The 27,812-nt window shown below is 44.3% G+C and overlaps 1 protein-coding gene across 6 annotated transcripts; it reads left to right on the forward strand.

The window, feature by feature from the left end:
* On the forward strand, nucleotides 1-27,626 carry dock11 (dedicator of cytokinesis 11). Of its 6 annotated transcripts, none has more exons than XM_086016548.1 (54): nucleotides 1-288; nucleotides 3,255-3,371; nucleotides 3,886-3,975; nucleotides 4,838-4,920; nucleotides 5,041-5,107; nucleotides 5,960-6,055; nucleotides 6,126-6,260; nucleotides 7,172-7,355; nucleotides 8,259-8,338; nucleotides 8,979-9,062; nucleotides 9,141-9,281; nucleotides 9,378-9,644; nucleotides 9,751-9,873; nucleotides 9,962-10,044; nucleotides 10,138-10,260; nucleotides 10,379-10,455; nucleotides 11,572-11,756; nucleotides 11,835-11,900; nucleotides 12,875-12,967; nucleotides 14,000-14,123; nucleotides 14,219-14,331; nucleotides 14,414-14,497; nucleotides 15,021-15,110; nucleotides 15,190-15,311; nucleotides 15,395-15,464; nucleotides 15,545-15,655; nucleotides 15,763-15,834; nucleotides 15,911-16,057; nucleotides 16,130-16,213; nucleotides 16,297-16,408; nucleotides 16,762-16,800; nucleotides 18,502-18,683; nucleotides 18,788-18,889; nucleotides 19,397-19,472; nucleotides 19,578-19,666; nucleotides 20,046-20,166; nucleotides 20,234-20,300; nucleotides 20,434-20,481; nucleotides 20,566-20,711; nucleotides 21,217-21,332; nucleotides 21,403-21,540; nucleotides 21,685-21,867; nucleotides 21,929-22,042; nucleotides 22,937-23,152; nucleotides 23,233-23,517; nucleotides 23,593-23,715; nucleotides 23,787-23,900; nucleotides 24,853-24,999; nucleotides 25,068-25,278; nucleotides 25,575-25,765; nucleotides 25,844-25,941; nucleotides 26,016-26,154; nucleotides 26,491-26,505; nucleotides 26,823-27,626. In XM_086016548.1, exons 1-53 carry the CDS (start codon nucleotides 184-186, stop codon nucleotides 26,494-26,496), a joined length of 6,279 nt encoding a protein of 2,092 aa, XP_085872674.1. In that variant the 5' UTR covers nucleotides 1-183; the 3' UTR covers nucleotides 26,497-26,505; nucleotides 26,823-27,626. The 6 variants fall into 6 exon arrangements, with proteins under 6 accessions (XP_085872674.1, XP_085872685.1, XP_085872647.1 ...); XM_086016559.1 differs by lacking the exon at nucleotides 26,491-26,505 and having other exon boundaries at nucleotides 23,233-23,290; nucleotides 23,411-23,517; XM_086016521.1 differs by lacking the exon at nucleotides 26,491-26,505.
* Nucleotides 27,627-27,812: the final 186 nt, after the last annotated feature.

Genomic DNA, 27,812 nt, shown 5'->3' on the forward strand with positions numbered 1-27,812 from the left:
TCATCAGCATCACGAGAAGCGGCCGCCCCGCCTCGCGACGTCGAACCGCTGCCGCTGGCTGGCTGGCCGGCCCACATCTGGCCGCCGGGACACGCGTTGTGGATACATACTATATATATACATACATATATATATATATATATATATATATATATATACATCTCGAAAGCACTTTGGCTCGCTATGTCTGAGGTCCGGAAATTCACCAAGAGGCTCAGCAAACCCGGGACGGCGGCGGAAGTCCGGCAGAGCGTGTCTGAGGCGGTGAGGAGCTCCGTGGACCCGGTGGTGAGAAAGGAGATTCTTGTTGTCTTTTGCTTGCCAAGCGTATATGCATTTTTTTAAACACCAAGAGACAGAGACATCCCTCTATAATAGGCAGCCCCCTTTATGAGTGTGCTTTTGTTTGTCCACGACTTTGAAATTTGCTTGAAGTAACCATCAAAATGGACGGGAAAAAGGGACTGTTACGTACAGCACATACACTTATTAAGTGCTTTTAAGCACAATGTCCTCCAATGTTCCGTAGCTCCTTTTGTCTGCCAGTTGGACAGGACATTCTTGCCTCGTCATGTCTGATGGACTCAGCCACATGGTGCAGCGAAGCACAGTGTAACCATGCCCGCATTCATTCATATGTAGCGTTTTTTTCATGCGTTAATAGCAGCCATGGCTGGCTTCAGTCATGAGGGGGGATTAGGCGGTCAGTGGTTTGAGGCAATCGTAGAAGAACCCTGCTGACCCATTACTGTGGCTGTTTGTGCATTTAGTTCCACTGTGTCAAAAGCACAGCTTGACTTTATTTGATCAGTGATCAGTTGGAAAGTGCAACTTTTTTTGTATTCTGCTGCAGAGTGTATAGTACTGGTGATTGTTTGATTTTTCTTTAACATGAAAATGTAGTTTGGAGATTTGGTGGGAATTCCCTCAAGCGTACTTCCTGTGACTGTGTGTTCATCAATGTCCTCGCTTTTTGCCTCTCTAGGATATTTTTATGGCCATTTGTATGTCTGGGTTATTATAGTTTCGCATTTTTCATTAGTTAGTTTTTATTTCATTTGGACTTTTTTTTTTTATTTGATTAGCTTTAGTTATTTTTTTAGAACAGTTGTGTTAGTTTTTATTTTTTGAAAATGCTTTGTTTTAGCTTATTTTTAAAAATTAATTTTAATATTGGTTTTAGCTTTTTATTTGAAAGGGAAGGCAAGTCAAAAAATGTGTATAACAGTACTTGGTTCACACCCCCACTCATCATAACACGCCATTCTGATTAATTTTGCCTATGTGGAATATGAATTAAGACGCAAAATCCACAAATCCAAAATGGGGATAGCCATGTAGCCAATTGGAGTTGACTGAAAATCACAGTTGCTGAGGGCTCACCTGTTTTCTGAGTTTGTGATGTTTGCAAGCTGAGCCGTGATTGGTCGTTACCGAAGCCCTGAGTAATGATATCATTTTCCTATATAAAGTGTAAGACAGGTGCATTATTTAAAAAAAAGTCACTAAGTATTGTGTAATAAAGTAAAGTAAAGTTCAATTCTCAAACGACTGTTTAACCTTCCTTCTTATGTACGGACGCATGTATGATATTAACGATGAAAACAAAGGGCATTTTCGCTATAACTGTAGTCAGTATTAGTTGGTTTTATAATTGTAAGATGTAGTTTCAGTTAGTTTTTGTTTTTGTAAAAGCATTTTTATTTCGTTACAGTGGAAGTCAACCCCCCCAATTTTTTTTCAAGAATATGTTCTATGCAGGCTCGTCAGTTGAAACAAGGCATTCTGATTAATATTGTGTTTGTGGAATATGAGAAGTCCACCCGTTTTTAGCTACCTCAGGAGGCGGCCATTTTGTCACCTCTGTCGACTGAAAATGACATCACAGTTGCTCCGGGCTTAGATAACGAGCAATCATGGCTCAGTTTGTGGAACATGAGTTAAGCAGCAAAATCCACCCGTTTTTAGGCATCTCTGGGGGCGGCCATTTTGTCACGTCTGTCGACAAAATGACATCACAGTTGCTCAGGTAACGACCAATCACAGCGCATCTGTTTTCTGAAGCTGCCCCATGATTGGTTGTTACCTGAGCAATTGTAATGTCATTTTCAGTTGACAGCAAGTGAAAAAATGGCCGCCCCCTGAGAGGGGAACTGGTGGATTTCACTACTTAACTCATATTCCACAAACACAGTATCAATCAGAACGCCGTGTTTAGACCGAGTGGGGCTGCATATAACATATTATTGAAAAAAAACCCCAAAAAAACAACAACGTTATTTAAATTTTAGTTTTCGTTAACTTTAATAGCCTTGGTCTGGACCTGCAATATGCAAAGTTTGTATAATCAACTTTACAATGGCACAAAATAAGAATAACTATTAACAAGAATCATGACATTCGTGGACACTTGCATGTGTACGCATGCACAATGAGATTCATTGTTCAAAGTGTGCCAGAAATGTTCCAGGACTGGTTAGACCCCAAAACTCTATAAACTCACAATGCAACGAATGAGGCTTTGCTCATGTTTGTTGTTGTTGTTGTTGTTGTAATTGTTGTGCTGCTGACCTGCTGTTGAGCTTGTCGTGGTGGTGGAGTGTTGTTTTTCTGAGCCTTTTCTGCTCGCTTGCAAGAGCACACATGTTGCCGCCCTCAGGAAACCTCACCGATACCATCTTCAAACCCCGTGCAAGTGTGTCCTTTACAAGACACGTCTGATATTCTGCTTCCTTACATATATGTAAAGGAAAGTAGAAATGTCATTTTTGAGAGTCTCCCCACCCCCCACCCCCTCATCCGCCGCCCCAGTCCGCTTCTTGTGTGTAACATGATCCGGCTCGCTGGTGCTGCTTAAAGCTGGCCCGTGACTTGCGGCTCTGTGGTTGAGCTCGTTGCACAGTACAGGAAGGAGAACTACTGCTTTTGGGCCCCAGCGTGTGCGCCGACCTCAGCAGACTCTCGCTGTAAACGTTGCGTAGATGTGGCCAGCCTCACATGTGAAAAGGCGTGGAAGCGTTGGGGTTTTTCTTTTTTTAATCATTACTGTCTACACTGCCCAACCAAATGTATGGTAGAAATGAATGTTTACAGCTGATCTTCTCTTAACTTGAACGCAAAAGGACACGACTAGATTTGAAAAGATCCAAGATGCTTAGACTGGCGAGGACAAGCCTCACTTCTCTCGGAAACTCTCCAAAAAAAACGAATTTACATTTCAGATCATAACACAAGTGTCCCCCACCCCCTTGCAGGAGCAGCCCAAATTTATCGAGCCTCTGGACTACGAGGCCGTGGTGTTCCAGAGAAAGGCTCAGATCCACAGCGACCCCCAACGAGATCTGCTGCTGTGCCCCGTCGACGATGTTTCGGTGATGTCTTGTTTCTTCTAATCAGCTTGGATGAGGTGCTGACCAAAGAGACAATTAGGGAGAGGACTGAACATAAATGGGGAATGACAACCAATGACAGGAGAGAAAAGCCCTCCTCTGACTTTGTAGTGATACCCTCGTAAAACTGTCATGAAATGGATTAAATTTGCCTCCTCTGTATGGAAAAGCACATTTCCATTCGTAATAACGTTTTGGATCCACAGTGTACAATTGTGAAAGTATATTGCGTCTGCCATTGAAGGACTTTTTGCTCCAATACTAACAACAAACATACAGTTTCCTTTTTGCTGTTTTGGAGTCCAAATTGGACAAAAGAGCGGCAAGATTTTTCCCCTAAACTTCGTCTAAAATAAGGTCCAATGAAACGCAGCCAGACAGCACATGTGTTTTGATTTATTCAAAGAACTGCTTTGACCCTGAGACAATTTTGTGACGCTTGTATGTTTTCCACTCATTTTTTTGGCTTTGTTTGCTTCACACCACGTGCACGCAGGAGTCCCAAATATCCCGGCAGAGGCGGACCGTGGTTCCCTCTGTGCCCCAGAATGCCGAGCGGGAAGCCAGGAGTCTGTTTGCCAAAAAGGTATTACAGTGCTAACTCGTAAAACGTGATCTAGTTAAAAGGGAAGTCAACCCCAAATTTTTCTGTACAAGAATATGTTCCATGCAGGCCCACTAGTGAAAACTAGTGTTTGTGGAATATCAGTTAAGCAGCAAACTCCCCCCGTTTTTAGCCATCCCCGGTGGCGGCCATTTTGTCACTTTTTTCGACTAAAATGACATCACAGTTGCTCAGGTAACGACCAATCAGGGCTGACCTGTTTTCTGACGCTTAGCCGTGATTGGTCGTTACCTGAGCCCAGTGCAACTGTGATGTCATTTTCAGTCGACAGAAGCGCCAAAGTGGCCACCCCCTGAGATGAACACAAACGTGTGGATTTTGCTGCTTAACTCATATTCCACAAACGCAATCTTAATCAGAATGCCATGTTTAGACTAATAAAGGTGCAGAGAACATATTCTTGCAAAGATTTTTGGGGGTTGACTTCCCCTTTAAGTGCCATGAAGTAGAAGAACATTGCTTGAGTTTCAGTAATGGGATTGAAGTAAAGCATTTAGCATGAGCAAAGCTTTATAGTCATGAGGTGCAAGGATTTTAAGTGATGTGATTTTTTTTTAGCAGACTTCTGCCAGGTTCTGTTAAACAGATCCGCGTTTTCCTTGTCATCTGCTCGACAAAGCGCTATTTAAGCTGTCTTTAGGGGAGGTTTCTCAACATGTGCGAGGAAGCCCTTTTTCAGCAATAATCTCCCAGAAACAACTCAAGCTTAGTCCAGGCCTGTGAGTCAGAGTCAAGAGGACAGAATTTTCTTGCAGTGGCGTGCTCCTGTTATTATGGTTGTGTGTGTGTGTGTGTGTGTTTGTTGTGTACGTGTGTCTCGCAGTGCATCAACATGTACAAGACCGACTGGCATGTCATCAACTACAAATACGAGGCCTATTCTGGCGACTTCCGCATGTTGCCGAGGTACGGTGGGGAGGAAGTTGTGTTTATTATGGTGGTGGAGGTTTTCAGTGAAGTAGAAGTCAAAGCGGAGAGCTGCTTCTAATCATTCGCCTGCCTCTCCGGTTCTCTGTCTTTCCATAGCAAAGGTCTGAAGGCAGACAAGCTAGCGGCTCACGTGTTCGAGGTCGATGAAGACGCCAAAGACGAGGTACGTCATGCATGAGGGCGGCGACTCAATCGGCGTCACCAAGCTTTCAATCATCAGACACATGAAGTATCCCACTCGTGCGTGGTGCTTGAGTCCAGCAAGCAATGCGATCACACAGGGCCGTAAAACCAGAAGGCCTCTGTTAATGTTCTATAAATAGCCCTTATTGATCCTCCCCCGGTTGCCCTCTGGCCGGATGCACACAGATTCAAATGGAGAAGTGGTTTAAATTGGAGAAAATAAATGCTGCTCTGTCACGGCGACAAGATGGACGCAGATGGCTTTGTTGTTTAGCTTAAATTCTTTTTAGAGCAGGTTTGTTGGCTTTTATTATAATTATATATTTTTTCAAAAAATGCTTTGTTTTAGTTTGTTTTTTATTATTTAATATTAGTTTTAGTTGTTTTTTTTAAATATACTATTTATATAGTATTTTTTGAGTACAAGATTAAAAAAAAAAAAGTATTGTAAAGTACGGATGTACAGCAATACCGAAATGAATACCAAAATGAACGCCAAAAGCTCATGTATGATATTAATTGACAAATGAACAAATAAAGGACATTTTTACTGTAATGATAGTTTTAGTAGTTTGATAAACGTAACATGTACTTTCAGTTTAAATTTTTCTGTAAAAGCATTTTCATTGTTATTTTATTTCATTGAAAATGTTTTTTTCTTTTGTTTTAGTTGTACCTATTTCGTTAGGTTTCCTTCACCATAATAACCTCGGTCATCGTTACAGTTTTTAACTCCTGTTTTGAAATAGAATCCACAGCTAATCTCCTGAAAAACAACACTGCAATTCAACATTCGAGTGCGAGCGATGATCGTCTGTTTGTGTTGCGTCAGGACACGTCGTCGCTGTGCTCCCAGAGGGGCGGCATCATGAAGCAGGGCTGGCTCCAGAAAGCCAACATTAACAGCAGCCTTTCTGTCTCCATGAGGGTGAGTCACCGCCGCCGATCGCACACAAACAGCCAAAACGGAGCTTCCACGGCGATCGTCATCATTGCAGGTGTTCAAGAGGAGGTACTTCTACCTGTCCCAGCTCCCGGACGGTTCCTACATCCTCAACTCGTACAAGGATGAGAAGCACTGCAAGGAAACCAAAGGCTCCATCTACCTGGACTCATGCATTGATGTCATTCAGGTAGCTGGAGCGCGAAAAGCATCATTGAGATTACGACACTAGATTTTCTTTTTTTGGACACAAGTGTCTTTAAAGTGGAAGTCAACCCAAACATGATTTTCCAGAATATGTTCTATGCAGGCTCGTCAGTTGAAACAAGGAATTCTGATTAATATTGTGTTTGTGGAATATGAGAAGTCCACCCGTTTTTAGCTACCTCAGGAGGCGGCCATTTTGTCTCTTCTGTCGACTGAAAATGACATCACAGTTGCTCCGGGCTTATATAACAAGCAATCATGGCTCAGTTTGTGGAACATGAGTTAAGCAGCAAAATCCACCCGTTTTTAGGCATCTCAGGGGGCGGCCATTTTGTCACGTCTGTCGACTGAAAATGACATCACAGTTGCTCCGGGCTTAGATAACGAGCAATCATGGGTCAGCTTCAGAAAACAGGTGACCCGTGATTGGTCGTTACCTGAGCCAAGCTGACCCATGACTGCTCGTTACCTGAGCCATGAGCAACTGTAATGTCATTTTCAGTCGACAGAAGTGACAAAATGGCCGCCCCCTGAGATGGCTAAAAACGGGTGGATTTTGCTGCTTAACTCATATTCCACAAACGCAATATTAATCAGAATGCCTTTTTTCAACCAGTGGGTTGACTTCCTCTTTAAGTCTGCTTCTTTCTCATCATGCCATGCGTGTTTGCCTGCTGCCAGAAAGCTTTTTGTTTGATGAGGCTACTCAACAAGATGAATGGGAGGAGACTCATTGGGGCTAATGGCTCCGATGGGAAAGCTTGTAATTTATTCCTGCGCGCGCGTATGAAACCACCTCCCAGCTTTCCTTTTAGCTGTTATCGATAATATGAGTTTGTGAATCCTGTCCCCTCGAACTGGTAAAAGTATATAAATCCCGCCCCACTCCCCCAGAGTCCTAAAATGCGGCGGAATGGCTTTGAGCTGAAGATGCAGGAGCGCTACAGTCACTTTCTGGCGGCCGACAGCGAAGCAGAGATGGAGGAATGGGTGGCCACACTCAAACAGGCCCTGCAGAACAGCACCGAGGCCTGCCAGGAGAGGAGGAATGGAGGGGAGTCTCTGGATGGCTCCTTGGGTGAGACGAATAAATCACAACAAATTAGGGATGAATCATTTTGAAAAATAATCAAATTGACATTTTTTTCCCCCCTCAACATTGCCATTGCAATTTTTTTTTTCCAAGGTCCTCGTCCCATGTTATTTTTTTAAAGAGGAAGTCAACCCCAAAATGTTCTTTACAAGAATGTTTTATGCAGCCCCACTAGTCTCAGCATTCTGATTGATACTGCGTTTGTGGAATATGATTTAAGTAGTAAAATCCACCCCTTTTAGTCAATTGTTGTTTTCTGAACCCTGAGCAACTGTGATGTCATTTTCAATAGACAGAAGTGAAAAAATGACCGCCCCCGAGATGGATAAAAACGGCTGGATTTTGCTGCTCAATTTATATTCCACAAATGCAGTATTACGTAATGAGAATGTTGTGTTTAGACTAGTGGAGGAGCGTAGAACATATTACTATAAAGAAAATGTTTGGGCTGACTTCCGCCTTTAACAATCTCAAGGAATCTTATTTTTTATTTTTTTTTTTTTTGGTCTTATAGGCAAGGCAAGGCAGCTTAATTTCTTCTGTTTGTTCTGGTTAGTCTTACACTCAAATGACGGCAAAAGGAACCATGAATTAATATGAAAGACGGTTGATTTTTCTGCTTCAATTATAGTTGTTAACTTAGGAAACACTTTGACTTGCAGCCTTTTAAGCGTTCACTACGACGACTTGCAAACAAATGTCATAAATCAGTTTCCAACAATAATGCAAACAAATTTGTGGTTTCATCACTGCCACCTTTCACAAAACAATGAAATGTGAACGTGTAATTGTTCAGCCGTGCACAAAAAAAAAATACGGGCTCCTCTTTACGTAGTCTTATGTCGTTGCCGATTTCTTTTTTTGACCACACTTGTCCTGTGCAATCAGATGATGACACAACCAGCCAAGGTAAAAGTGAGAGCCAGCCAGAAGGTCTGGGGAGGAACCTGCAACCTGAACTCACAAAGGTACAGAGACTGTGCTGCTTTGGTGTGTATAGAAACACAGAATTGATCAAAAGCTTTCTCGACGGCATCTTTGCTGCCGGCCACTCGGCTTCGGCTTTTCTATCACGGAAGAAGAAGATTGCCTCTGTTGGTCGGCACTCGGCAGGATCGACAAATAAATGGTTTTAGTAGGGCTGCACGATATGTTGGAAAAACATGCGATATCGATATTATTGCGATATTTAACATGTTCCTAAAGAAATGACATTTTTATTATCTAATGAAAGAAATGTTTTTCATGCTGCAAAATAAACAAGCTCAATGTATTTTTAGCTAATTAATTGTAATTACCCTTGATAATGTTCAACTATTGGGTGGTGATGCACATTTAAGTTTGCGTCTGACTGCTCAAATTCAAATAAAAGGCTACAAGTCCATTAGAAAATATTGCATGTCTTTGCGATATGCATATTGCATGAGCCAATATCGCGATATTGATATTTTTGCGATATATTATGCAGCCCTAGTTTTTCGCATATGTTTGCACATCGTTGGTTCATTTTCTTTTACGATATCTTAGTAATACGTCTTCCCATCCCAGAACTGCTCCATTTTGTTTCATGGCAGAAAATGAGGATTAACGCCTCTCACCCTTGTTTAGTATGCGAGGGAGACAGACCAGCTCAATAAAATCAACCGGAACGAAGGCAGGCAAAAGCTTTTCTCTCTGGACCCTGAGACGCAGGTAGAGGGGCTGCTCGTCCCGTTATTGATTCTTGTATTGATCGTATAACCATTTGATCTTTTCCCCTCCTCTCCCCAGAGGCTGGACTTCTCCGGCATCGAGCCGGACGTGAAGCCGTTCGAGGAGCGCTACGGCCGCCGTATCGTGGTCGGCTGCCACGATCTCACCTTCAGTCTCCAGGGCTGCGTCAGTGAAAAGGGGGACGGCGTCCTTACCAACGTACGCCATCTGTCTTTGCTTTATTTGTGCTGCTTGGCCCTCCTTAGAAATATGTGACTTCATGAAATAGCAAGGCTTCGCTCTGCTCATTTTCAGGTGGAGCCCTTCTTCATAAGCCTGGCGCTGTTTGACGTCTCCAAAAGCTGTAAGATCTCTGCCGACTTCCACGTGGACCTCAACCCGCCCTGCGTGAAGGAGATGCTGAGCGACACCGCGGGCCAGCTCTCGCCTTGTTCAGACTCCGAGGGAGGCAGCGGAGGAGGAGGAGGAGGCAGGCCTTTAATGAGCGGGGACTCGGGAAGGGGCGACTGCCTGCCAGTTCTTCAGAGAGTGTCTGAGGCTCTGCTGCATTTCCCTACACAGGTACAAACGCACCTCAAGTCTCCATCCGTGATTATCGTTGAAGGCAAACTTGAAGCTCACAACAGCCGACCTCAGATTTCACCATCAGTCTTCTTTTCTACTCTAGGCAATTTTTTCAGTAAACAACCCCCATGCTGATATCTTTCTGGTGGCCCGCGTGGAGAAGGTGTTGCAAAATGGCATCACCAATTGTGCCGAGCCGTACGTCAAGACGTCTGACATCAACAAGGTCTTTGTTTGCCCTTAAAGTCATTTCAGAGGCAAAACATGATGCTCACCACTGATTGGCTTGTATGTCTTCCTCCGTGTCATCCCAGACGGCTCAGAAGGTCCTCAAGGCAGCTAAACAGACGTGCCAACGCCTGGGCCAGTACAGGATGCCCTTTGCTTGGGCTGCTAAGTAAGACCGCAACAAATTCCAACATTCCATCAACGTGAGGCCCGTCAATGACTTTCAGATGAGCAATGTTGCAACAACGTGTCGCCTCACCAGGCAGGTGTTTAAGGACGCTCAGGGAAGTCTTGACATGGACGGCAAGTTTTCTCCCCTTTACCGCCAGGACAGTGGGAAAATCTCCACTGATGACATCATCAAGCTGCTGGCTGACACCAGGAAGTGAGTCACGGACACTCCCATGCTATTTTAATTTTTTATGCCTCTAAAAATTTGCCCCCCGCCGCCCAACCCCCCGACGCGTATGTGTGCTTTACTTCACTGCTTGTCTTGATTTCAGACCTGAGAAGAGCAAGCTTCAGACCATCCCTGGACAGCTGAATGTCACCATTGAGTGTGTCCCACCTGACTTTTCAAGTATGTACTCCTGCCTGTTGTCAACACACCCCAACCAGACTCTTTCGCATCAGCTTAATCTCCCAGTTCTATCCAAGGAGCAGGTTTATGGGAAGGTTTCACAGATAAGACGCTGTATTGAAGTCAGTAGCGGGTTTGTCACACCCTTGTCCGGAATGGTGCAACGCTATCTAAAAATCACACATTGGCGCAGCAATGCACTGCTCTTGTGTTTTTGTGTCTCTTACACATCAATATTGTGCAATCTCTGTTTCGAGAGGGAAGTTGTGTGCTGCACTGAAACCGTTTTCATTATTTACAATTAGGGCTGTCAAAGTTAAAGCATTAACTATGGAGATTAATTTAAATTTCACAACGCATAAAAAAAAAAAAAAACCCTCAGTTTTACGTACTCCTGTGGCAGCTGACCTCTGCTCATTTTGCAGGCAAGAGTCACTGGCGCAAAGACGGACTTTTACATAGTTTTATTTGGAAAAGATGCTCGATGGCTCGTTGGCCAAACTCAAATACCATATTACTTATATGTCTTTGGTGTATCGTTTAACAGTTGTATTTCACAGAAAAAGAATCGTATTCAAGGATCAAAGAAAGCTATTAGAACAGTCTTAATACAGTATACTTTTAATTGTTTTCCACATTAATTCCAAGATTTCAAATATCTGTTCCAAGCTTTGTAAAAAAAATTGTAGTTACGATTAATCGCGATCAATTATTGAAAATTTGCGATTCATTTGTTACAAATTTCGAATCGCTTGACAGCACTATTTACAATACGTTTCTATTGAAACCTCCTTTGCTTTGCTTTTGGAGCCACGGAATATGTGGTTCAATTGGAATGTCTGAGCCCAAAAAAATGTGTGTCCATCCATCATGTTGTGGAGGACAGAGTCTTGATAACCAGCAATTATGCTGTGCCAGGCTTTGCTCTGATCTCTTAATGCATCAGAGAAAAGCTTTTCGCACTGAGCTTGAAGTCCGATCGCAGAGATTTCTATCAGAGTATAGCGACACATGCCAAGAGTACACGATTCCTGCCGTTGGAATGCAAACAACACATTTAACAAAGGAGCTGTAAACGCATGTAACATTTGGCACTGTATACACTCGGCTCCCCAGACACGGTGACGTCCGCTTACATTCCCGTGAAGCCCTTCGAAGAGAGCTGCGAGCGAGTATCCGTGGAGGTGGAGGAGTTCCTGCCCGAGGAGGCCAAGTACAACTACCCCTTCACCACCTACAAGAACCAGCTGTACGTCTACCCCCTGCAACTCAAATATGACAACCAGAAAAGCTTCACCAAGGTGTGTGCATCTCACAATAAACGCTTCCCAGTGAGGATTCGCACGCGTTGATGGGTGTGAATGCTTTACATTTGCTAGGCTAGAAACATTGCAGTCTGCATACAGTTCCGCGATTCGGATGAAGACGGTGCAACCCCTTTGAAGGTGAGCGGCACGGAAAGCAACCATGTTGCCTTTGTTATTGGACTATTCAAGAAAACTAGCTAAGAATCATGCACACGGCAGCCAGAGGTGGTACCCTTGAGGGCGACAGGAATAAAGAGGACAAAATGAGGGCTCAGGGTTGCTTCCTCTCCTGTGTGTTAATGTGTCAATTATTTGTGGGTGGAAACTGCCATCAAAGCACGGTGGATTGTTGTTTGTACTCGTCCCGTTTTTTGGGGGGTCTGATGTTGTACCATTATGGTATGAAAACACTGGCACATAAGATATGAGGCCCCGCCCCCTGCCCTTATACTCAAGCAGGTAATCTGGCCTCCCATCAGACCTCTTATCACCACTCCAGTCTTGCAGTTTTTCTATGATGGTACTAGGCAGCATGTTCCTGGGACGAGACTTCCACCTACTTAAATTGGAAGCTGGAAGCTTAATAACAGTTTTGTATGGTAGTGATGGGAAAATGAAGCTTTAAAGTTGACAGCAAGCGGCAAAATGGCCGCCCCCTGAGATGAACAAAAACAGGTGGATTTTACGACTTAACTCATATTGCACAAACTCAATATCAATCAGAATGCCGTGTTGGGATGATTGGGGCTGCATAGAACATATTATTATTATGAAGAATTATTCTGGGGTTGCTTTCGCTTTAAGGCTGTATTTTTTTCATCCGGGTGCGTTCAAGATCGCAAACGGTTGCAAAGACGTTCACCAACATTTTTAATGGTCTCAAACAGTTTTTCTTGTCGCAGAGAAATTTTGAACATGTTGAAAATATGATGGCGAGAACAAAAACTGGTTGCAACCATTAAAACTGTTTGGGAATGTCTTTGCAACCTTGAACAAAGACAAAAAAAAAAAAGCAAAACAAAATTCGCTACGTGCGCACACACTTGCAAACCTTCAGTAAGATACGCGCTTTAGTCAGTCAATAAAAAAGCAAATATATTTTTCTGTTTCAGTGCATCTACGGAAAACCTGGAGACTCACTCTTCACCAATAGCGCTTATGCAGCTGTTCTGCACCACAACCAAAGCCCAGAATTCTATGATGAGGTGAGATATTTCAGAAAAAAAGATAACATGTATTTATTATGCCATTGTGTTAAGAATTAATAAGCCTCAAATTCCCTTGGAACTGCCATTCTGTCGCTGAGATGATCCAATTAATCTGTTTTGCGTGAACACTCACACACGCACGCACATAGAGTGAAAGAGTTAGCCCGGATAAGGCAGCAGGCCCCCATATGGACGAAAAATTTAATGGATTAGGATTTTAAGACCCCAGACCTCACATACACACACACACACCCCCACCGCCTTGCACCTTATTACACAGACATGCACACGGGATTTACATCCACATGCTTCAAATAATGGCAACCAAAACAATGCTTCAGAGATACCATGAGTATGAAGTGTCATGGAAGCCTGACTCATGAATTGCTGAGCTCTGTTGTCATGACACTCTGTCGGATTTGGGCTTTTAAATTCAAATTTTGCTCATTTGCTGCCCCCTGGCGGACCTTACGAGGCCTTGGTGGTAGCGTGAGAACGTTGGACCTGGGCTGGCAGGAGGCTCAGACTTTGACACTGTCTATCTTGTATTAGATATAATTGCAAAGGTTTATGAGGCAAATTTGTCTGGCCACAAAAACGTTTAAGAAAAATATCTAGGTCTATAGTGCCTTTGCACATGTGATGCCCACTAGTCACAGTAGTGTGTCTTTTTATGTATTTTGTCAAGAGTTTTGAAAGCCTTTATTTTATTTCCAATGCTCAAGCCAGTCTGCATGTTTTATGAAATGAAAAGTCGTCACTTTGGTCAATAGGTGGCAGTACAAGACCACATTTCAGCCATTTTCTCATAGCCGAGAGGACAGCGGCCGTCTTGAATAATTTTAATGTTTGTTTGCCATGGAGGCAATATGAGGAACATTTTTAATAACATTTTGAATTGAGTATGGATAGATTCATTGGCAAAAGTACTGTTGGCAGATGGGGTGGCAAGGCATTTTGGTGCAAAACTGCCTATACAGGACATGGCCTGAATATTGACTGATTTCAGCCAGTCATTGTGCCACACAGGTAAAGATGGAGTTACCTGTCCACTTGCACGAGAAGCACCACATCCTCTTCACCTTTTACCATATCAGCTGTGAATCTAGCAGCAAAAGCAGCAGTAAGAAGAGGGAGGGTGTGGAGTCTCTGGGTATGTTTGTTTATTTATGTATTTATTTATTTTTATTATTTTGCACTAGACGCCTGTTGGCATTGTTCGTCATTTTCTTGCTGCTGTGTTGTCAGTTGGTTATTCCTGGTTGCCTTTGCTGAAAGACGGCAGGATGCAGTCAACAGAACTCCAGTTACCCGTGGCTGCGACCCTCCCTGCCGGGTATCTGGCTCAGGACACCAGAAAGGTTTGCGAAAAAAAAAAAACCCACATCACAGCATTTGCATCTTGCTCATGCGTTGTTGCTTCACGTGTCAACATCTGCACAGTCCCAGACAGATATCAAGTGGGTGGAAAACGCAAAGCCGCTATTCAAAATGAGAAGCCGTGTTGTCTCAACGATATATGCTCAGGTAAAAAAAAGTCTTGCTCTTTCAAAGGAGCATGCTTGCGTGCAATCTGAAAACAATTGGGTCAATTCATGGGTTGTGTTGGGTCAAAATGTCAGGATTCTTTTTTCTGAGAGTAACCAAATTGTGTCAAATTATTTATTGGTTCGTATGACTCACATGTTAACCAGACTCATTTGATGTTTGTGTTGGGGTCATATTGTTTGGGTTTCATGAGACTAACCAAACTGTTGGGTTAAATTGACCCAAGATTGAGTTATTTAATTATGTTCTGTCACGCATGAACAGATCTGATAAACTTGGTACACCGGGCGGCCGTAACAGCATACTGTACTTCTTGGGTGATTCATTTGACCCAAAAAAAGTTGGGTCAAATTGACCCAAGTGGCCGTTTGTTCCTCTTTGACCCAGTAATTGGGTTAAAATAGCGCAAATAAGCTTATTCTTGGACCCAACTGTTTTCAGAGTGTGGTATTATGGATATTGGATGGTTTTCTGTAGTTTGCTGGGTTTTTTTACTCTACAGGACCTTCATCTCCACAAGTTCTTCCTGCACTGCCAACTAATGAAGAACACATCAGAGGACAACCGGGCAGAGCTTATCAAATACCTGAAGGTCAGACTCTAGTAGGATTTGGATAAAGATGTTGTGAACGTGCTGTGGGTTCTATTTCCCCATCCCCCTCTATCCTCAGTGCTTACATGCCATGGAGACGCACGTCATGGTCCACTTCCTGCCCACTGTGCTCATGCAGCTGTTCGAGGTGCTGTCAGCAGCGACCAAAGAAGGCCAGGAAATTGCCGTCAACTCTCTCCGGTTAGTTAGCGCTTGCTCGTGTGAAGTCCGCCCGTCGTTGGCATTCGATACTCACAAGTGGATGCCCTTCTCCGTCCCTGCAGTGTTATCATACATATCGTATCCAGGTGTCACGAGGAAGGGCTGGAAAACTACCTGCGCTCTTTTGTGAAGGTGTGGCTGCCCTGTGGTTTTTATATGACACAAAGTGCTCATTTGTTCATTTTTTGTTTGTTTGTTTGCTTTCTTCTCAGTATGTGTTTGTATCCAAAAAGCCTGCATATACCCACGAGGTGCTGGCCTCGGCTGTCACGGCCATTCTCAAGCAGACGGCCGATTTTAACACCAGCAACAAACTGCTCAAGGTGCTAGTTGTTGTAGCAGCAACATTGAACACCAGGTGGCAGACTTGCCATTATTACAAATTCCTTTGTCAAATTTAAACCATTCGATGATTTTTTTTTTTCTGTAGTATTCTTGGTTCTTCTTTGAAACAATGGCCAAATCAATGGCCCAGTACTTACAAGAGGACCACCGAATGAAGGTTGGTACTTCAAAATAAATGCTTGTATATGCACCACGACACATTTCACATAATCCTTATGCCGACATGCTTTCAGATGCCCCGAGCCCAGCGCTTTCCCGACACTTTCCAGCAGGCTCTGCAGTCCCTGGTGCTGTCCATCATGCCTCACATCACCATCCGCCACACGGAGATCCCCGAGGAAGCCCGCTGCATCAACCTGAGCTTGGCCACTTTGATCAAGGTGCGCAGGCTAATTGCAGCCCTCTCCCGAGTGCAGCTTCACTTCACGTTCTTGCCCCTTCTTGCACCTCAGAGGTGTCTGACCTTCATGAACCGGGGATTTGCTTTTGGTCTGCTCAATCACTACATGTGCCACTTCAGTTTCAAAGATCCCAAGGTACACGTGCACACAGTCACTGGCGGCAAACGTGCGGCTTTTGGGGCTTCGGCAACACTCGTGTGCATGCGTGTCTTCCGCAGGTGCTGACGGAGATGAAATTGGACTTTCTGATGGTAGTGTGCAACCATGAGCACTTCATCCCCCTCAACCTGCCCATGGCCTTTGGGCGCACCAAGCTGCAGAGGGTGCAAGGTGAGCAAGCCGCACGTGTTATACTCCAATGGAGGGCCAACATGTCTGCCTCGTCACCGTGTCTCACCCGCATCCCCACAATGATCCGCTATTAACAGTTCCACTCTCTCTGGCCACTTCGTTAGGAACGTGTTTTCAATATCAGGCTAAAAAAAATCAAAATAAGGTGGATGCTCTTGTTTTAAATGGCATTGGATTGGACCACATAGTGCAGCTAGCGTGTCGTCACGATCCTAATGTTGATGCATTTTATGTACTGTACATGCTGCATGGATTTTGAACAGCATCCCCGATTTCTTTATTTGTACCCAACACCCTTCCCGTCTGTTTTTTTTTTTCTTGCTTGTGGCCAGATTTTATTCCGTATGCGACGGAGCTTTTTGGCCCTGTAGGTAGGTGACGCTCACCGCGCCGTCCTTTCCCTCTGCCTCCCGCCACGCGCGATCACCGGCACCTCCTCCGGCTCTCCGCACCCTGCACTCTCGCTTCCATTAACCCTCACTCGCCGGGCGCACGGTGCCAATGCTGAATTGATGCTTTTGTGTTGTAGGGATGAGCTTTGCTTCTGTGGGAATCCACTCACACTCTTAGTGAATACATTGCTCTATACAGGGTCCGACGTTAACAGTAGCCCGATGGCCCGGGGCCACCACGACACTGTGTCGGGCCACTTGACGTTCACTGATGCTGGCCCGACCAGGCCGCCGGTATAAATTTCAGAAATAAATTGGAAGAAATCAACGTATTTAAAAAAAAAAAAAATTATGTCTATTATTCAATATTTTGAATTTATACGCTTACAAGTAATCATCTGTTGTCATTTTACCTCCGCTGTGCAGAGTCAGTCGCCCCTATTCACTGACGCATTGTGCACTATGTACACGCGTGTATTTTGGCCAGCGAGCCTACATGCGTCGCTATTTTATCCAAACGAGGGTGTATGTATAATCAGAGGTGGGCGTTTTACAAAATTTTGCTGGTCCATCATTCGTCAGCTGTCATTTTTCATGATGAACCGAATTGTTGAGTTTGTTAGTCTGTCAGTTAAGTCCGTCAGTCCGTCCCCCAACCCACTCCCCAAAAATGTCAGCAAAACGGGCGTCCGTCAGTGATGGACTGACGGACCGACGAACTGTCACTGACGGATGCGGTTAGTGACGATTTCACTGATGGACAAAAAAACTCTTCCGTCATTGCGTAGTCCATCATTTTCATCATTCGTCAGTCGTCAGCAAAACGGTAGCGCATCAGTGACGGACTGACGGACCGGTCTGTCATTTCTATTTTTCTACGGACCGGTCCCTATAATTCTAAATGTTGTTAAGTATTGTTTTAAATCACAACATGTATACACTGGGGAGTGGAGGCTGTGGATATTTTTTTAAGCAGCTACCTTGATCCCCCCCTTACATACGTTAATTTTGGCCGCTGAGATTAAACGCTTCACTATTTCACCCACAGGTAGACCAACATACACAGTATCATTGTGAATTTTGTGGAGTATTGTTTTAAATCAGGGCCAGTGCCAGACTGGCAGGGCCACCACAACTTGACTCAAAAAGGCTAAATGTCGGACCCTGTTAGACATGTTCAACATATGCGACATTTGTTGTTAAATTGAGATTTTGTCTCTAGCTCTGCCACTTTGTCTGTCAAGGTTAGGTTTCATTTCCAGCGGGTACTCAGTTTTCCGGGATGCACTGCCTGTTCTGATATTAACACAGCATTACGGCCTTGCACACAATTGCTTCCTTTCTTTAGATTTCTGCTCATTGCTGTTTGCACAGCGCAAACTTATGAAATTATACATTTCCTGGGTTAGGAAATATATAATGAAACTGAATTCTTCTTGTTGAATTGTTTATTTTGCGTGAGGAAACAACGTCTTGGCCCTCAGCCACAACATGATATGACCACATGCACTCGTGATTTATTTAAAATGCAGCCGTAGCATTTTGAGTTGAGTTGTCACTCACCTGAATAGATCCTTAGATATTGAACAAGAAAGCCATCATGAAGTTTCGCCTTGTCCTTGTGTGTTCGGAAAGTCTCGTTTTATTGCTTGACACTGACCCGCCTTTTTACGACCGCAGACCAAAGTCTGGAATTCAGCCTGACCGAAGACTACTGCCGTAACCACTTCCTGGTGGGCCTGCTCCTCCGTGACGTGGTCGCGGCCCTGCAGCAGGGGCCCGAGGTACGGCAACTGGCCGTGAGCGCGCTCAAGAACCTGCTGATCAAACATGCCATGGACGATCGCTACACGGCCTTCAAGGTGACGGTGGCGGCGGGCCTCATCCAAACCATTACAGTGGTTTTGTGCAGCAAGTTATTTTTTCTATGATTGTGACTGATTTTTTTCCCTCTTTGTTGTTTCAGAACCAGCAAGCCAGAATCTGTTTGCTCTACCTGCCACTGTTTGAGTTGCTTTTCCAGAACTTGAAGCAACTGTCTGCCCAACCTTACATTTCCAATCTCAATGTGAGTCGCCCTCCAATTCAGAACCTTTAAAGGGGAAGTCACCCTAAACATATATTTTTTTCAAGAATATGTTCTATGCAAGTTGAAACAAGGCATTCTGATAAATATTGCGTTTGTAGAATAAGAGTTAATCCACCCGTTTTTACCCATCTCCGGGGGCGGCCATTTTGTCACTTCTGTCGACTGAAAATGACATCACCACTGCTCGGAGCTCAGGTAACGACCAATCACGGCTGACCTGTTTTCTGAAGCTGAGCCGTGATTGGTCGTTAGCTGAGCCCTGAGCAGTTGTGATGTCATTTTAAGAAATGACAAAGTGGCCGCCCCCTGAGATGGCTAAAAAGGGGTGGACTTTGCTGCTTAACTCATATTCCACAAACGCAATATTCTTCCGAATGCCGTGTTTCAACTAGTGGGCCTCCTGGGAACATATTCTTGAAAAAAATGTGTTTGGGTTGATTTCCGCACTTTAAGCTTATTCCTACAAAATGGTCATTTTGCTTGCAGGGCTCCAAAGACGACCTTGTGTCAAGCGGTTCTATAGACAGCAGGAGAACCAGCACTGCAATAGAGAAAGACCACAGTGAGCTGACAGACACATGCAGACCACTTGAAGACATTCAGACAATCCGTTTGGTTCGAAGGTGTCGTTTATTTTGGTGGTGATCGATTTTGTTGTTGTTATCAGGCCTGCCTGTTCTCAATGGCCATGTCGTCAGGAGGGAAGACTCCAGAGGTTCTCTGTTTATGGATCCTGGGACACCAGATAGCATTGACGTGAGGCCTTTTTAATGGCTGCTGTATACGCCGTTTCCCTGGCAGCATCTAACGTTGATTTGTTTGAGTTGACTGATTGACTGGGGGGGGGGGCAGCGCTGTTAATCATCAATGAAACGCACGTACACACTCACACAATGTTATGAATATCATCTATTGTGTTTTCATTTGCATCTTAGCTTCTGTTTTGAGCAGAGCTTAATGATTTACTTCATCAGGCAGTTTCAAGTCACGGTCTCCTTTCGACTTGACATTGAAAATCCGTTTACTGTATATTCATTTATATGCTCATAGAAACATAGCGTAACGTCAGAATGAATTTCTATGAAGATTGAATTGTGCTTGATGGTTTTTTTTTTTTTTTTTTTTGCATGTGCAGCTGCAGAGACGTGGCTCCACCATGAGCAGTAGTCCCGGGCCCCGCAAGAGCAGACTGGGCCCTTACGAGATCAGGGGCCTCCTGCTCACCTTCTTACATGTAGCCAAGACCTTGTCAGAGGGTCGGTGAGCGGCTGTACAAAATGACGCTGAAAATGACCATTGACGTCAACTGCTTTTTGTCCACAGACACTCTCGTGGCCTATTGGAGCAAACTTAACCCTCAAGACGTGATGAACTTTCTCAGTTTGCTTGAGTGAGTAGCTTTTCAATGTGCGTTTGTCACCCCTGGGGGGGGCCGTGCTTTGCCCAGCCCTGGTTGAAACTCTCAAGGAGAACTAAACAAAAAATGAAATTGCAATGCTAAGCTGTGCATTGTTGCATCACAGGGTCTGTCTGGTTCAGTTTCGCTACTGTGGGAAAAGGAACATCGGCAGGTGAGATGTGACAGTCGTGCTTCTCCTCAAAACATGTTTGTAATTTGACTGATAACCCTGCCCTCCTTTGTGTATGCTCTCAAGGAGTCAGGAGGTGTGCGTATCCAAGTTGTTCTCTCCCGACAGGAAGTCGCAGACAATGCCGGCCATGCGCTGCAACCGAGCCAGCACCATTCAAACCAAAATAAACCAGTTTGGCACCATGGAGGCCTCGTTCACCCTCAACATAGGTCGGCGCTATACGCAATGTGTGCACTTACTGGCTCATTTATTAGGTTCTCCTTTACCAGCATGCCAGAGTAAGAGCCAATGCAATGGTTGTAAAAAACGGATTCATAAACAGTACAGCAGGTTGAAGTGCACACTGAGTCATGTTGTTTTCCCAAGACATTCCATGCTCATGATTAATGGTGGCCTCACCCTTATCAGAGAGACTTGGCATTTGTACAGAAACATAGAACAAATCTTTTTAAAGCATTTTGAAAAATAAATGTAATTGCGATTTTTTTTTTTCCTCAAGATTGCGATTTAATACACGATTTTTTTTTCGAGGCTCTCTCTCCCATGTAATTTTTAACAAGCGCAATGAATTAATCTGTATTAAATAATATCATATAAATAAATGTTTGGTCTTATGCTAAAATAAAGGCAACAATTGATCTGCTTCGATGAGAGTTGTTAACTTACCGAACACTTTGACTTGTAGACCTTTCAACGTGTGTATGTTTGGTGCAGGGATGGGTGCATCCGAAGCGGAAATACATCACCAGGCTCTGCTCGAGGGCAATATTTCCACCGAGGTCTGCTTAAGTGTCCTGGATATTCTTTCCCTTTTCATCCAGTACTTCAAGGTGAGCACGCACTCACTTTTTTTTTGCTGCATCGCATTGAGAGCTGTTGCTAATATTTGGGTCTCGTCAGACCCAACTGACAGACAGCGACGGTCACAACGCGCTGATGAGGAAGGTGTTTGACGTTTACCTGACCTTCCTCAAAGTGAGCCAATCGGAAGCCGCCCTCAGGCACGTGTTTGCCGCGCTGCGGGCGTTCATGACCAAGGTCGGTGCAGCTGCAGAAATGAAAAGACTCAAAATGTCGCTGTCATTTTTTTTAATGCTTTGAGTCGCGACACTCACAATGAGTCGGTCTGAACTGCGTCGAATAAAAGATAAATAAAAATCGACCGAAATGCTCTCTCGTCAGTTCCCCTCGGTGCTGTTCAAAGGTCGCGTGACCCTTTGCGGGCTTCTGTGCTGCGAGGTGCTCAAGTGCTGCGTGTCCAAGATGTCCTCGCTGAGGGCCGAAGCCTCGGGGCTGCTCTACCTGCTCATGAGGAACAACTACGAGTACACCAAGAGGAAGACCTTCCTGCGCACGCACCTGCAGGTAAAGCCCAGCTTTGCTTCTGGCCCGGCAACGTTTCTCCTTCTCTCGTCTTTCACGCCAGATCATCATCGCGGTGAGCCAGCTGATCTCTGACGTGGCGCTCAGCGGAAGCTCGCGCTTCCAGGAGTCGCTCTCCATCATCAACAACTTTGCAAACAGCGACAAGGCCATGAAGGTATTGTCAGCATCATGTCCAGAGATGCCACTAACCCCTTAGAAAGTAACGCGTTACTTTAAAGCATCCTTTTTTATTTTTATTGTTATATTGTGTTATTTTTTATAATAATTATATTATTATTATTATATTATTATTATTATTACTTACGTGATTGAAAAGGAGGTGGTCTTCATTTTATTTTTTAATTAAAAAGAAACTTTATTCTTAATTGTTACTGTGAAAATTTTTATTCCAATTAAGTATTGGCAAAACCAGTTGTAAATTTTGTTAAGTGGGGTATGCATTTGTTGAATGTAACGATTGAAGTAACTTGTAATCTAACCTAGTTACTTTTAAAATTAAGTAATCAGTGAAGCAACAGTTACTTTTAAAGCCAAGTGATCCAGTAGAGTAGCAAAATTACTTTTCAAGCCAAGTAATCAGTAGAGTAGCAAAATGATTTTAAAGCCAAGTAATCACTAAAGTAACAACATTACTTTTAAAACTAAGCGATCAGTACAGTAACAGTTTCTTTTAAAGCCAGGTAATCAGTAAAGTAACAAAGTTACTTGTAATGCCAGGTAATCAGTAAAGTAACGTTCCTTTTAAAGCCAGGTAATCCGTAAAGTAACAAAGTTACTTTTAAAGCCAAGTAATCAGTAAAATTCCAAAGTTACCTTTTAAGCCACGTAATCAGGAAACTAATTAAATTACCTTTAAAGCCAAGTAATCAGTATCTTAACCAAGTTATTTTTCAAGCCAAGTAATCCGTAAAGTAATAGTTATTTTTCAAGCCAAGTAATCCTTAAAGTAATAAAGTTATTTTTAAAGCCTAGTAATCAGTAAAGTAGCAAAGTTACTTGTTCAAGGTACGGTAACTGTGGCAACAGCTTGACCATCTTCCTTCTTTAGTCCACAGGGTTCCCCTCAGAAGTGAAGGGTCTAACCAAGCGCATCCGTACGGTGCTGATGGCCACGGCCCAGATGAGGGAGCATGAGAAAGACCCGGAAATGTTGCTGGACCTGCAGTACAGCCTGGCCCGGTCCTATGCCAGCACCCCCGAGCTGAGGCGGACCTGGCTGGACAGCATGGCTCGCGCGCACCTCAAGAACAACGATCTCTCCGAGGTCAAATTCGCTCTTGTGTGCTGATGTGTGCGCTATTGACTCTCATGTTTGCATTCATGTGATTGTGATTGTCTCCACAGGCAGCCATGTGTCACGTTCATGTGGCTGCGCTGGTTGCTGAGTATCTGCACAGGAAAAGTACGATGACATGCCCAGTGAAAATAATCCCAACACATTTTTCCAAACATATAAACCACTGTGTCACAATGAGAACTTTTTTTTTTTTTCTACTTTTGCCTTCGCTTCCCAAATGGACAGAGTTGTTCCCGAGCGGGCTCGCCGCATTTAAGAAGGTCACATGTAATATCGAGGAGGAAGCCGCCATGAAGGAAGACACGGGGATGCAAGACGTCTACTACACCGAGGTTCTTTGACAAAGCGCCGGCGCCGAGTGTTGACGGTCATGAAAACGATCATTTGGATTTGCCGCGTCTCGTCAGGAAGTCCTGGTGGAGCACCTGGAGGTTTGCGTGGAGGCTCTGTGGAAAGCCGAGCGCTACGAGCTCATCACGCACATCGCCAAGGTGGTGATCCCCTGCTACGAGAAACGCCACGAGTATGAGGTAGCACAACGGCAATATTATTGCATGTCATCACAGACTACTGTCCATACAACGCAACCGCGTCCTTGCAGAAACTGAGCCGACTGTACAACACGCTGCACAGAGCGTACAACAAGGTCATGGAAGTGATCCAAACAGGTCGCAGGCTGCTTGGGACCTACTTCAGAGTGGCCTTCTATGGACAGGTGGGTTGCTTTTTTCTTTTTTTTCTTTTTTTTACTCCCAACACTATACATATATATTAGGGCTGTCAAAATTAAAGCGTTAACTATGGAGATTAATTTAAATTTCATAACGCGCTACAAAAAATTAACTCCGTTAACTCAGTTTTATTCCTGTAGCAGCTGACCTCTGGTCACTGTGCAGCCAAACTTAGAAGAGAGTCACTGATTTGCTTTTTGAAATGTTTCCTGATTTTTGTGATCTTTTTTTTTTTTTTCCTGTCATTAAAAAAATATACCCTAAAAACAGTTAAACAATTCTTAAAAACATTAAGCAGAAAATAAAAAAATGAAAAAAATAATTCCATAAAACAAATACAATTAATTGTAAAACAGATCCCGGCTCCGGCCTCCCTGTGTGGAGTTCGCATGTTCTCCCCATGCCTGCGTGGGTTTTCTCCGGGTACTCCGGTTTCCTCCCACATTCCAAAAACATGAATAGTAGATTAATTGATCACTCTAAATTGCCCCTAGGTGTGATTGTGCGTGCGAATGTTTGTTTGTCTCTGTGTGTGCCCTGCGATTGGCTAGCAATCAATTCAGGGTGTACCCCGCCTTCTGCCCGATGACAGCTGGGATAAGGCTCCAGCACGCCCGCGACCCTCGTGAGGAGAAGAGGTATAGATAATGGACGGAGATATATATATATATATATATATATTCCTCACAAAACGTTAGTTAAACTTCATTTGACCTTCTCTAAACTGTCCAAGCTGTCAAATGTTTCAGCACTGTTTGCACAATTTCCTGTTCTCTAACCAGAAGCTCGACACCAACATTTCAAAACATCTCCTTTATGTAACATTGCAGGAGATCTTTGTAAATATATTTCTTTTCCTCCTCACTGCCGCGCATTCTACAACTGCTACTTTTGATTTTGTCACATCGACAAGCGAGTGTGTGTGTTTTTTCGCAGGGCTTCTTCGAGGAGGAGGACGGGAAGGAGTATGTCTACAAAGAGCCTAAACTCACCGGCCTCTCAGAAATCTCCCAGCGCCTGCTGACGCTCTACGGGGAAAAGTTTGGGCCCGAAAACGTCAAGATCATTCAAGATTCCAACAAGGTGCGTTGTCGTTTCTCACCAATTCAGTCTCGCCAAAGACAAGTCATACGGAGCTCATGTGGCCACAGGTGAACCCCAAAGATCTGGACCCCAAGTTCGCCTACGTGCAGGTGACCTTTGTCAAGCCCTACTTTGAAGAGAAAGAGGCGCCGGAGAAGAAGACGGATTTTGAGAAGTGCCACAACATCAACCGCTTCGTCTTTGAGACGCCGTACACGCTGTCGGGCAAGAAGCACGGCGGCGTGGAGGAGCAGTGCAAGAGGAAGACGGTGCTCACAAGTACAGTACAAACCTCAGCTTGCAGCATCAACAATCAATTGATGACCACGCCGAATGCATTTCAGGGCGTATCTGTTTCATTCAAGTCAACAAACGGCTGGCCATTACTCTGTAAATGATCTAATTAGCTTTTTCTCGGAGAGACTTTTCCTCCTTCTCGTCTGCCTGCTTCAACAGCAGCATTGGACTATGGCGTTGAAGTCCGTGTTTCCGAAATGTTACCAAGCCAAGGCGGCCATTTATTCAGATAGGATACCCTGTTGTGGCGACTCAGCGTTTCTCTCGGCTTCCCTCAGCGGCCAACACCTTCCCCTACGTAAAGAAGCGCGTGCAGGTGGTCGGGGAGAAGCAGCTGGACCTGCGGCCGGTGGACGTGGCCATCGACGAGATGAGGTCTCGCACGGCCGAGCTGCACAAGCTGTGCTCCAGCGCCGAAGTGGACATGATCCAGCTGCAGCTCAAACTGCAGGGCTGCGTCTCCGTGCAGGTCAGACGTCCCCGCGTGTCAGTTCAAGGCGGGCCCGTCGCCTGTTGCCGCATGTTGTTGTTGTCGTCGTCGTTGCAGGTGAACGCCGGGCCCATGGCCTACGCCCGAGCCTTTCTGGATGACGGCAAGTGCAACCAGGCTAGCAAGAAAGTGAAAGAGCTGAAAGACGTTTTCAGGCAAGTCATCCAGGAGTGGAGCAGATGAGTGGGTAATTGGAGTGCCGCGAATTGACTGTCGCATCTTCTGGTAGACGCTTTGTGGAGGCGTGCAGCGTGGCTTTGGATATCAATGAACGTCTGATCAAAGAAGACCAGTTTGAGTACCACGAGGGCCTCAAGGCCAATTTCAAAGACATGGTGAAGGAGCTCTCTGACATCATACATGAGCAGGTAAACCCTGGGTTGCAAGCAGCTTGTCTTTTCATTCCAAGCATCTCTTCCGGGAGCTGGAAGCAGGCCGGTCCATCGGTGTAAGGTGGCACGACTGCCGTCACAGTGGTTGGAAGTCAAGAGATATTGAGCAACAATGCAGTAGAGACTCAAACAGATCATTTCCTTTTCGCCTCACGGTTCCCGAAAATTGTCTTGCAATGTCACAAAAGTCAGAGATGCCAGCTTTGTGATTGTGACATCACTGCATGATTGTGACATCACTGCATCCTCGGATGTGTTCAAACTAACTGGTCTAACGCGATGTTTTCTTTTTCCAACTGTGCTGACGCTCAGCTTTAAGGAAAACAGGTAAAAAAAAATAATATAAAAAAGGAAAAAGTTCAACAAAACAGAAAACATCCTGCAGCATGCAAATGTAATGTTGAACTCCAATTATCATATGGTTGACAGACATACACAGAGAATGCAAATAACAGACATCAGACTCAAACACAATATATGTGTGTGTGTGTGTGTATATATATATATATATATATATATATATATATATATACACACATATTTATATATACACATATTTATGTATATATTTCAATTGAATGTCATGACTTTTTAATATTTATTTTACTCAGCATCCACACACTTTGTTTCTCTTTCGGCTGCAGATCTACCACGAGGGCATGATGCGCTCGCTTCTGCAAAACACCCTCAACGTGTTCCGCGCTATCAGCGGCACCTCGGCTGAGCTTGGCTAACGCTCCGAAGAAGAGTGGCGCCTCTCTCAGCCCATGCAAGACAAGACGAGGACGCGAGGCTGCATCTCGACCGGATGTGCTCGTTTGGGGTGTTAACGGTCAAGGCGTAACTGAATGTAAAGCAGCATGTCGGGTTTGAGTCATGCTCAGATGCACTGCTTTTGCTTTAGTTTTCTTCTTCTTCTTCTTCTGTTCAAATGACCACACATTGCGGTACTGGCTTGTGTGCGCCATTCAAATCTATGCAGGACACCATTTTGTTTGACATTGACAAAGCTGCAAACATGCTTGCACTGCTATTATTAAACAAGGTTTGAACTTACCAGCCAAGTAGCTCAACACACGGGTCTTGTTTCAAGTGTTGCTTCAAATGTCAACAAGTATTCATGCAAGACTGGGCCTGTGGTGCAGCTGGAGAGTTGCAGAGGTACTTGTATTTTATGCTAATCTTTTACAGTATTTCACAAGTGCTACACTGAATAATAGCCAAGCAGATGTACATAAAGTGGTCATCACTATTTCATTCTGTGTTTGTGCTTGTAAGTACTGCGTATATTTATATTGGTCACATGTTGGACGTTGGAGGCCAAATATGTGGTTGTTGCCTTTTTTTTTTTAAACATTGCATTGTATGCAGTATATATAGAGTTGCTTGTCACATTTCCTTGTACAGGTTCCCCCCTCCCCAATAAAACAAATCCAAGAAAAACCTTACCTTCCTTTCTTTTTTTAACAATTGGAAAGCTACTGGATTGTTCAATTATTTCACAAGTGTTGTCATCTGTGCTTGACGCTTATGATGCTCGGATCAGTTTTCCCTGGCAAATGGTTGACCTCAAGTACTTTTTTTCCCCCCCACAGCCTTAAATCTTGCCGTGCAAACATCAGTCAGTGAATAGA

The sequence above is a fragment of the Filicampus tigris genome, chromosome 2 (assembly GCF_054856515.1).
Source record: "Filicampus tigris isolate MCC_2025a chromosome 2, RoL_Ftig_1.0, whole genome shotgun sequence".
Classification (NCBI taxonomy): domain Eukaryota; kingdom Metazoa; phylum Chordata; class Actinopteri; order Syngnathiformes; family Syngnathidae; genus Filicampus; species Filicampus tigris.

Bases quoted from the DNA above. Each gene is read 5' to 3' on its own strand.
- dock11 (XM_086016521.1), top strand. From the start codon at position 184: ATGTCTGAGGTCCGGAAATTCACCAAGAGGCTCAGCAAACCCGGGACG. The intron at 15,835-15,910 runs GTTGGTACTTCA...ACATGCTTTCAG, and splicing joins AAGAGGACCACCGAATGAAG to ATGCCCCGAGCCCAGCGCTT. The intron at 16,214-16,296 runs GTACACGTGCAC...TGTCTTCCGCAG, and splicing joins TCAGTTTCAAAGATCCCAAG to GTGCTGACGGAGATGAAATT.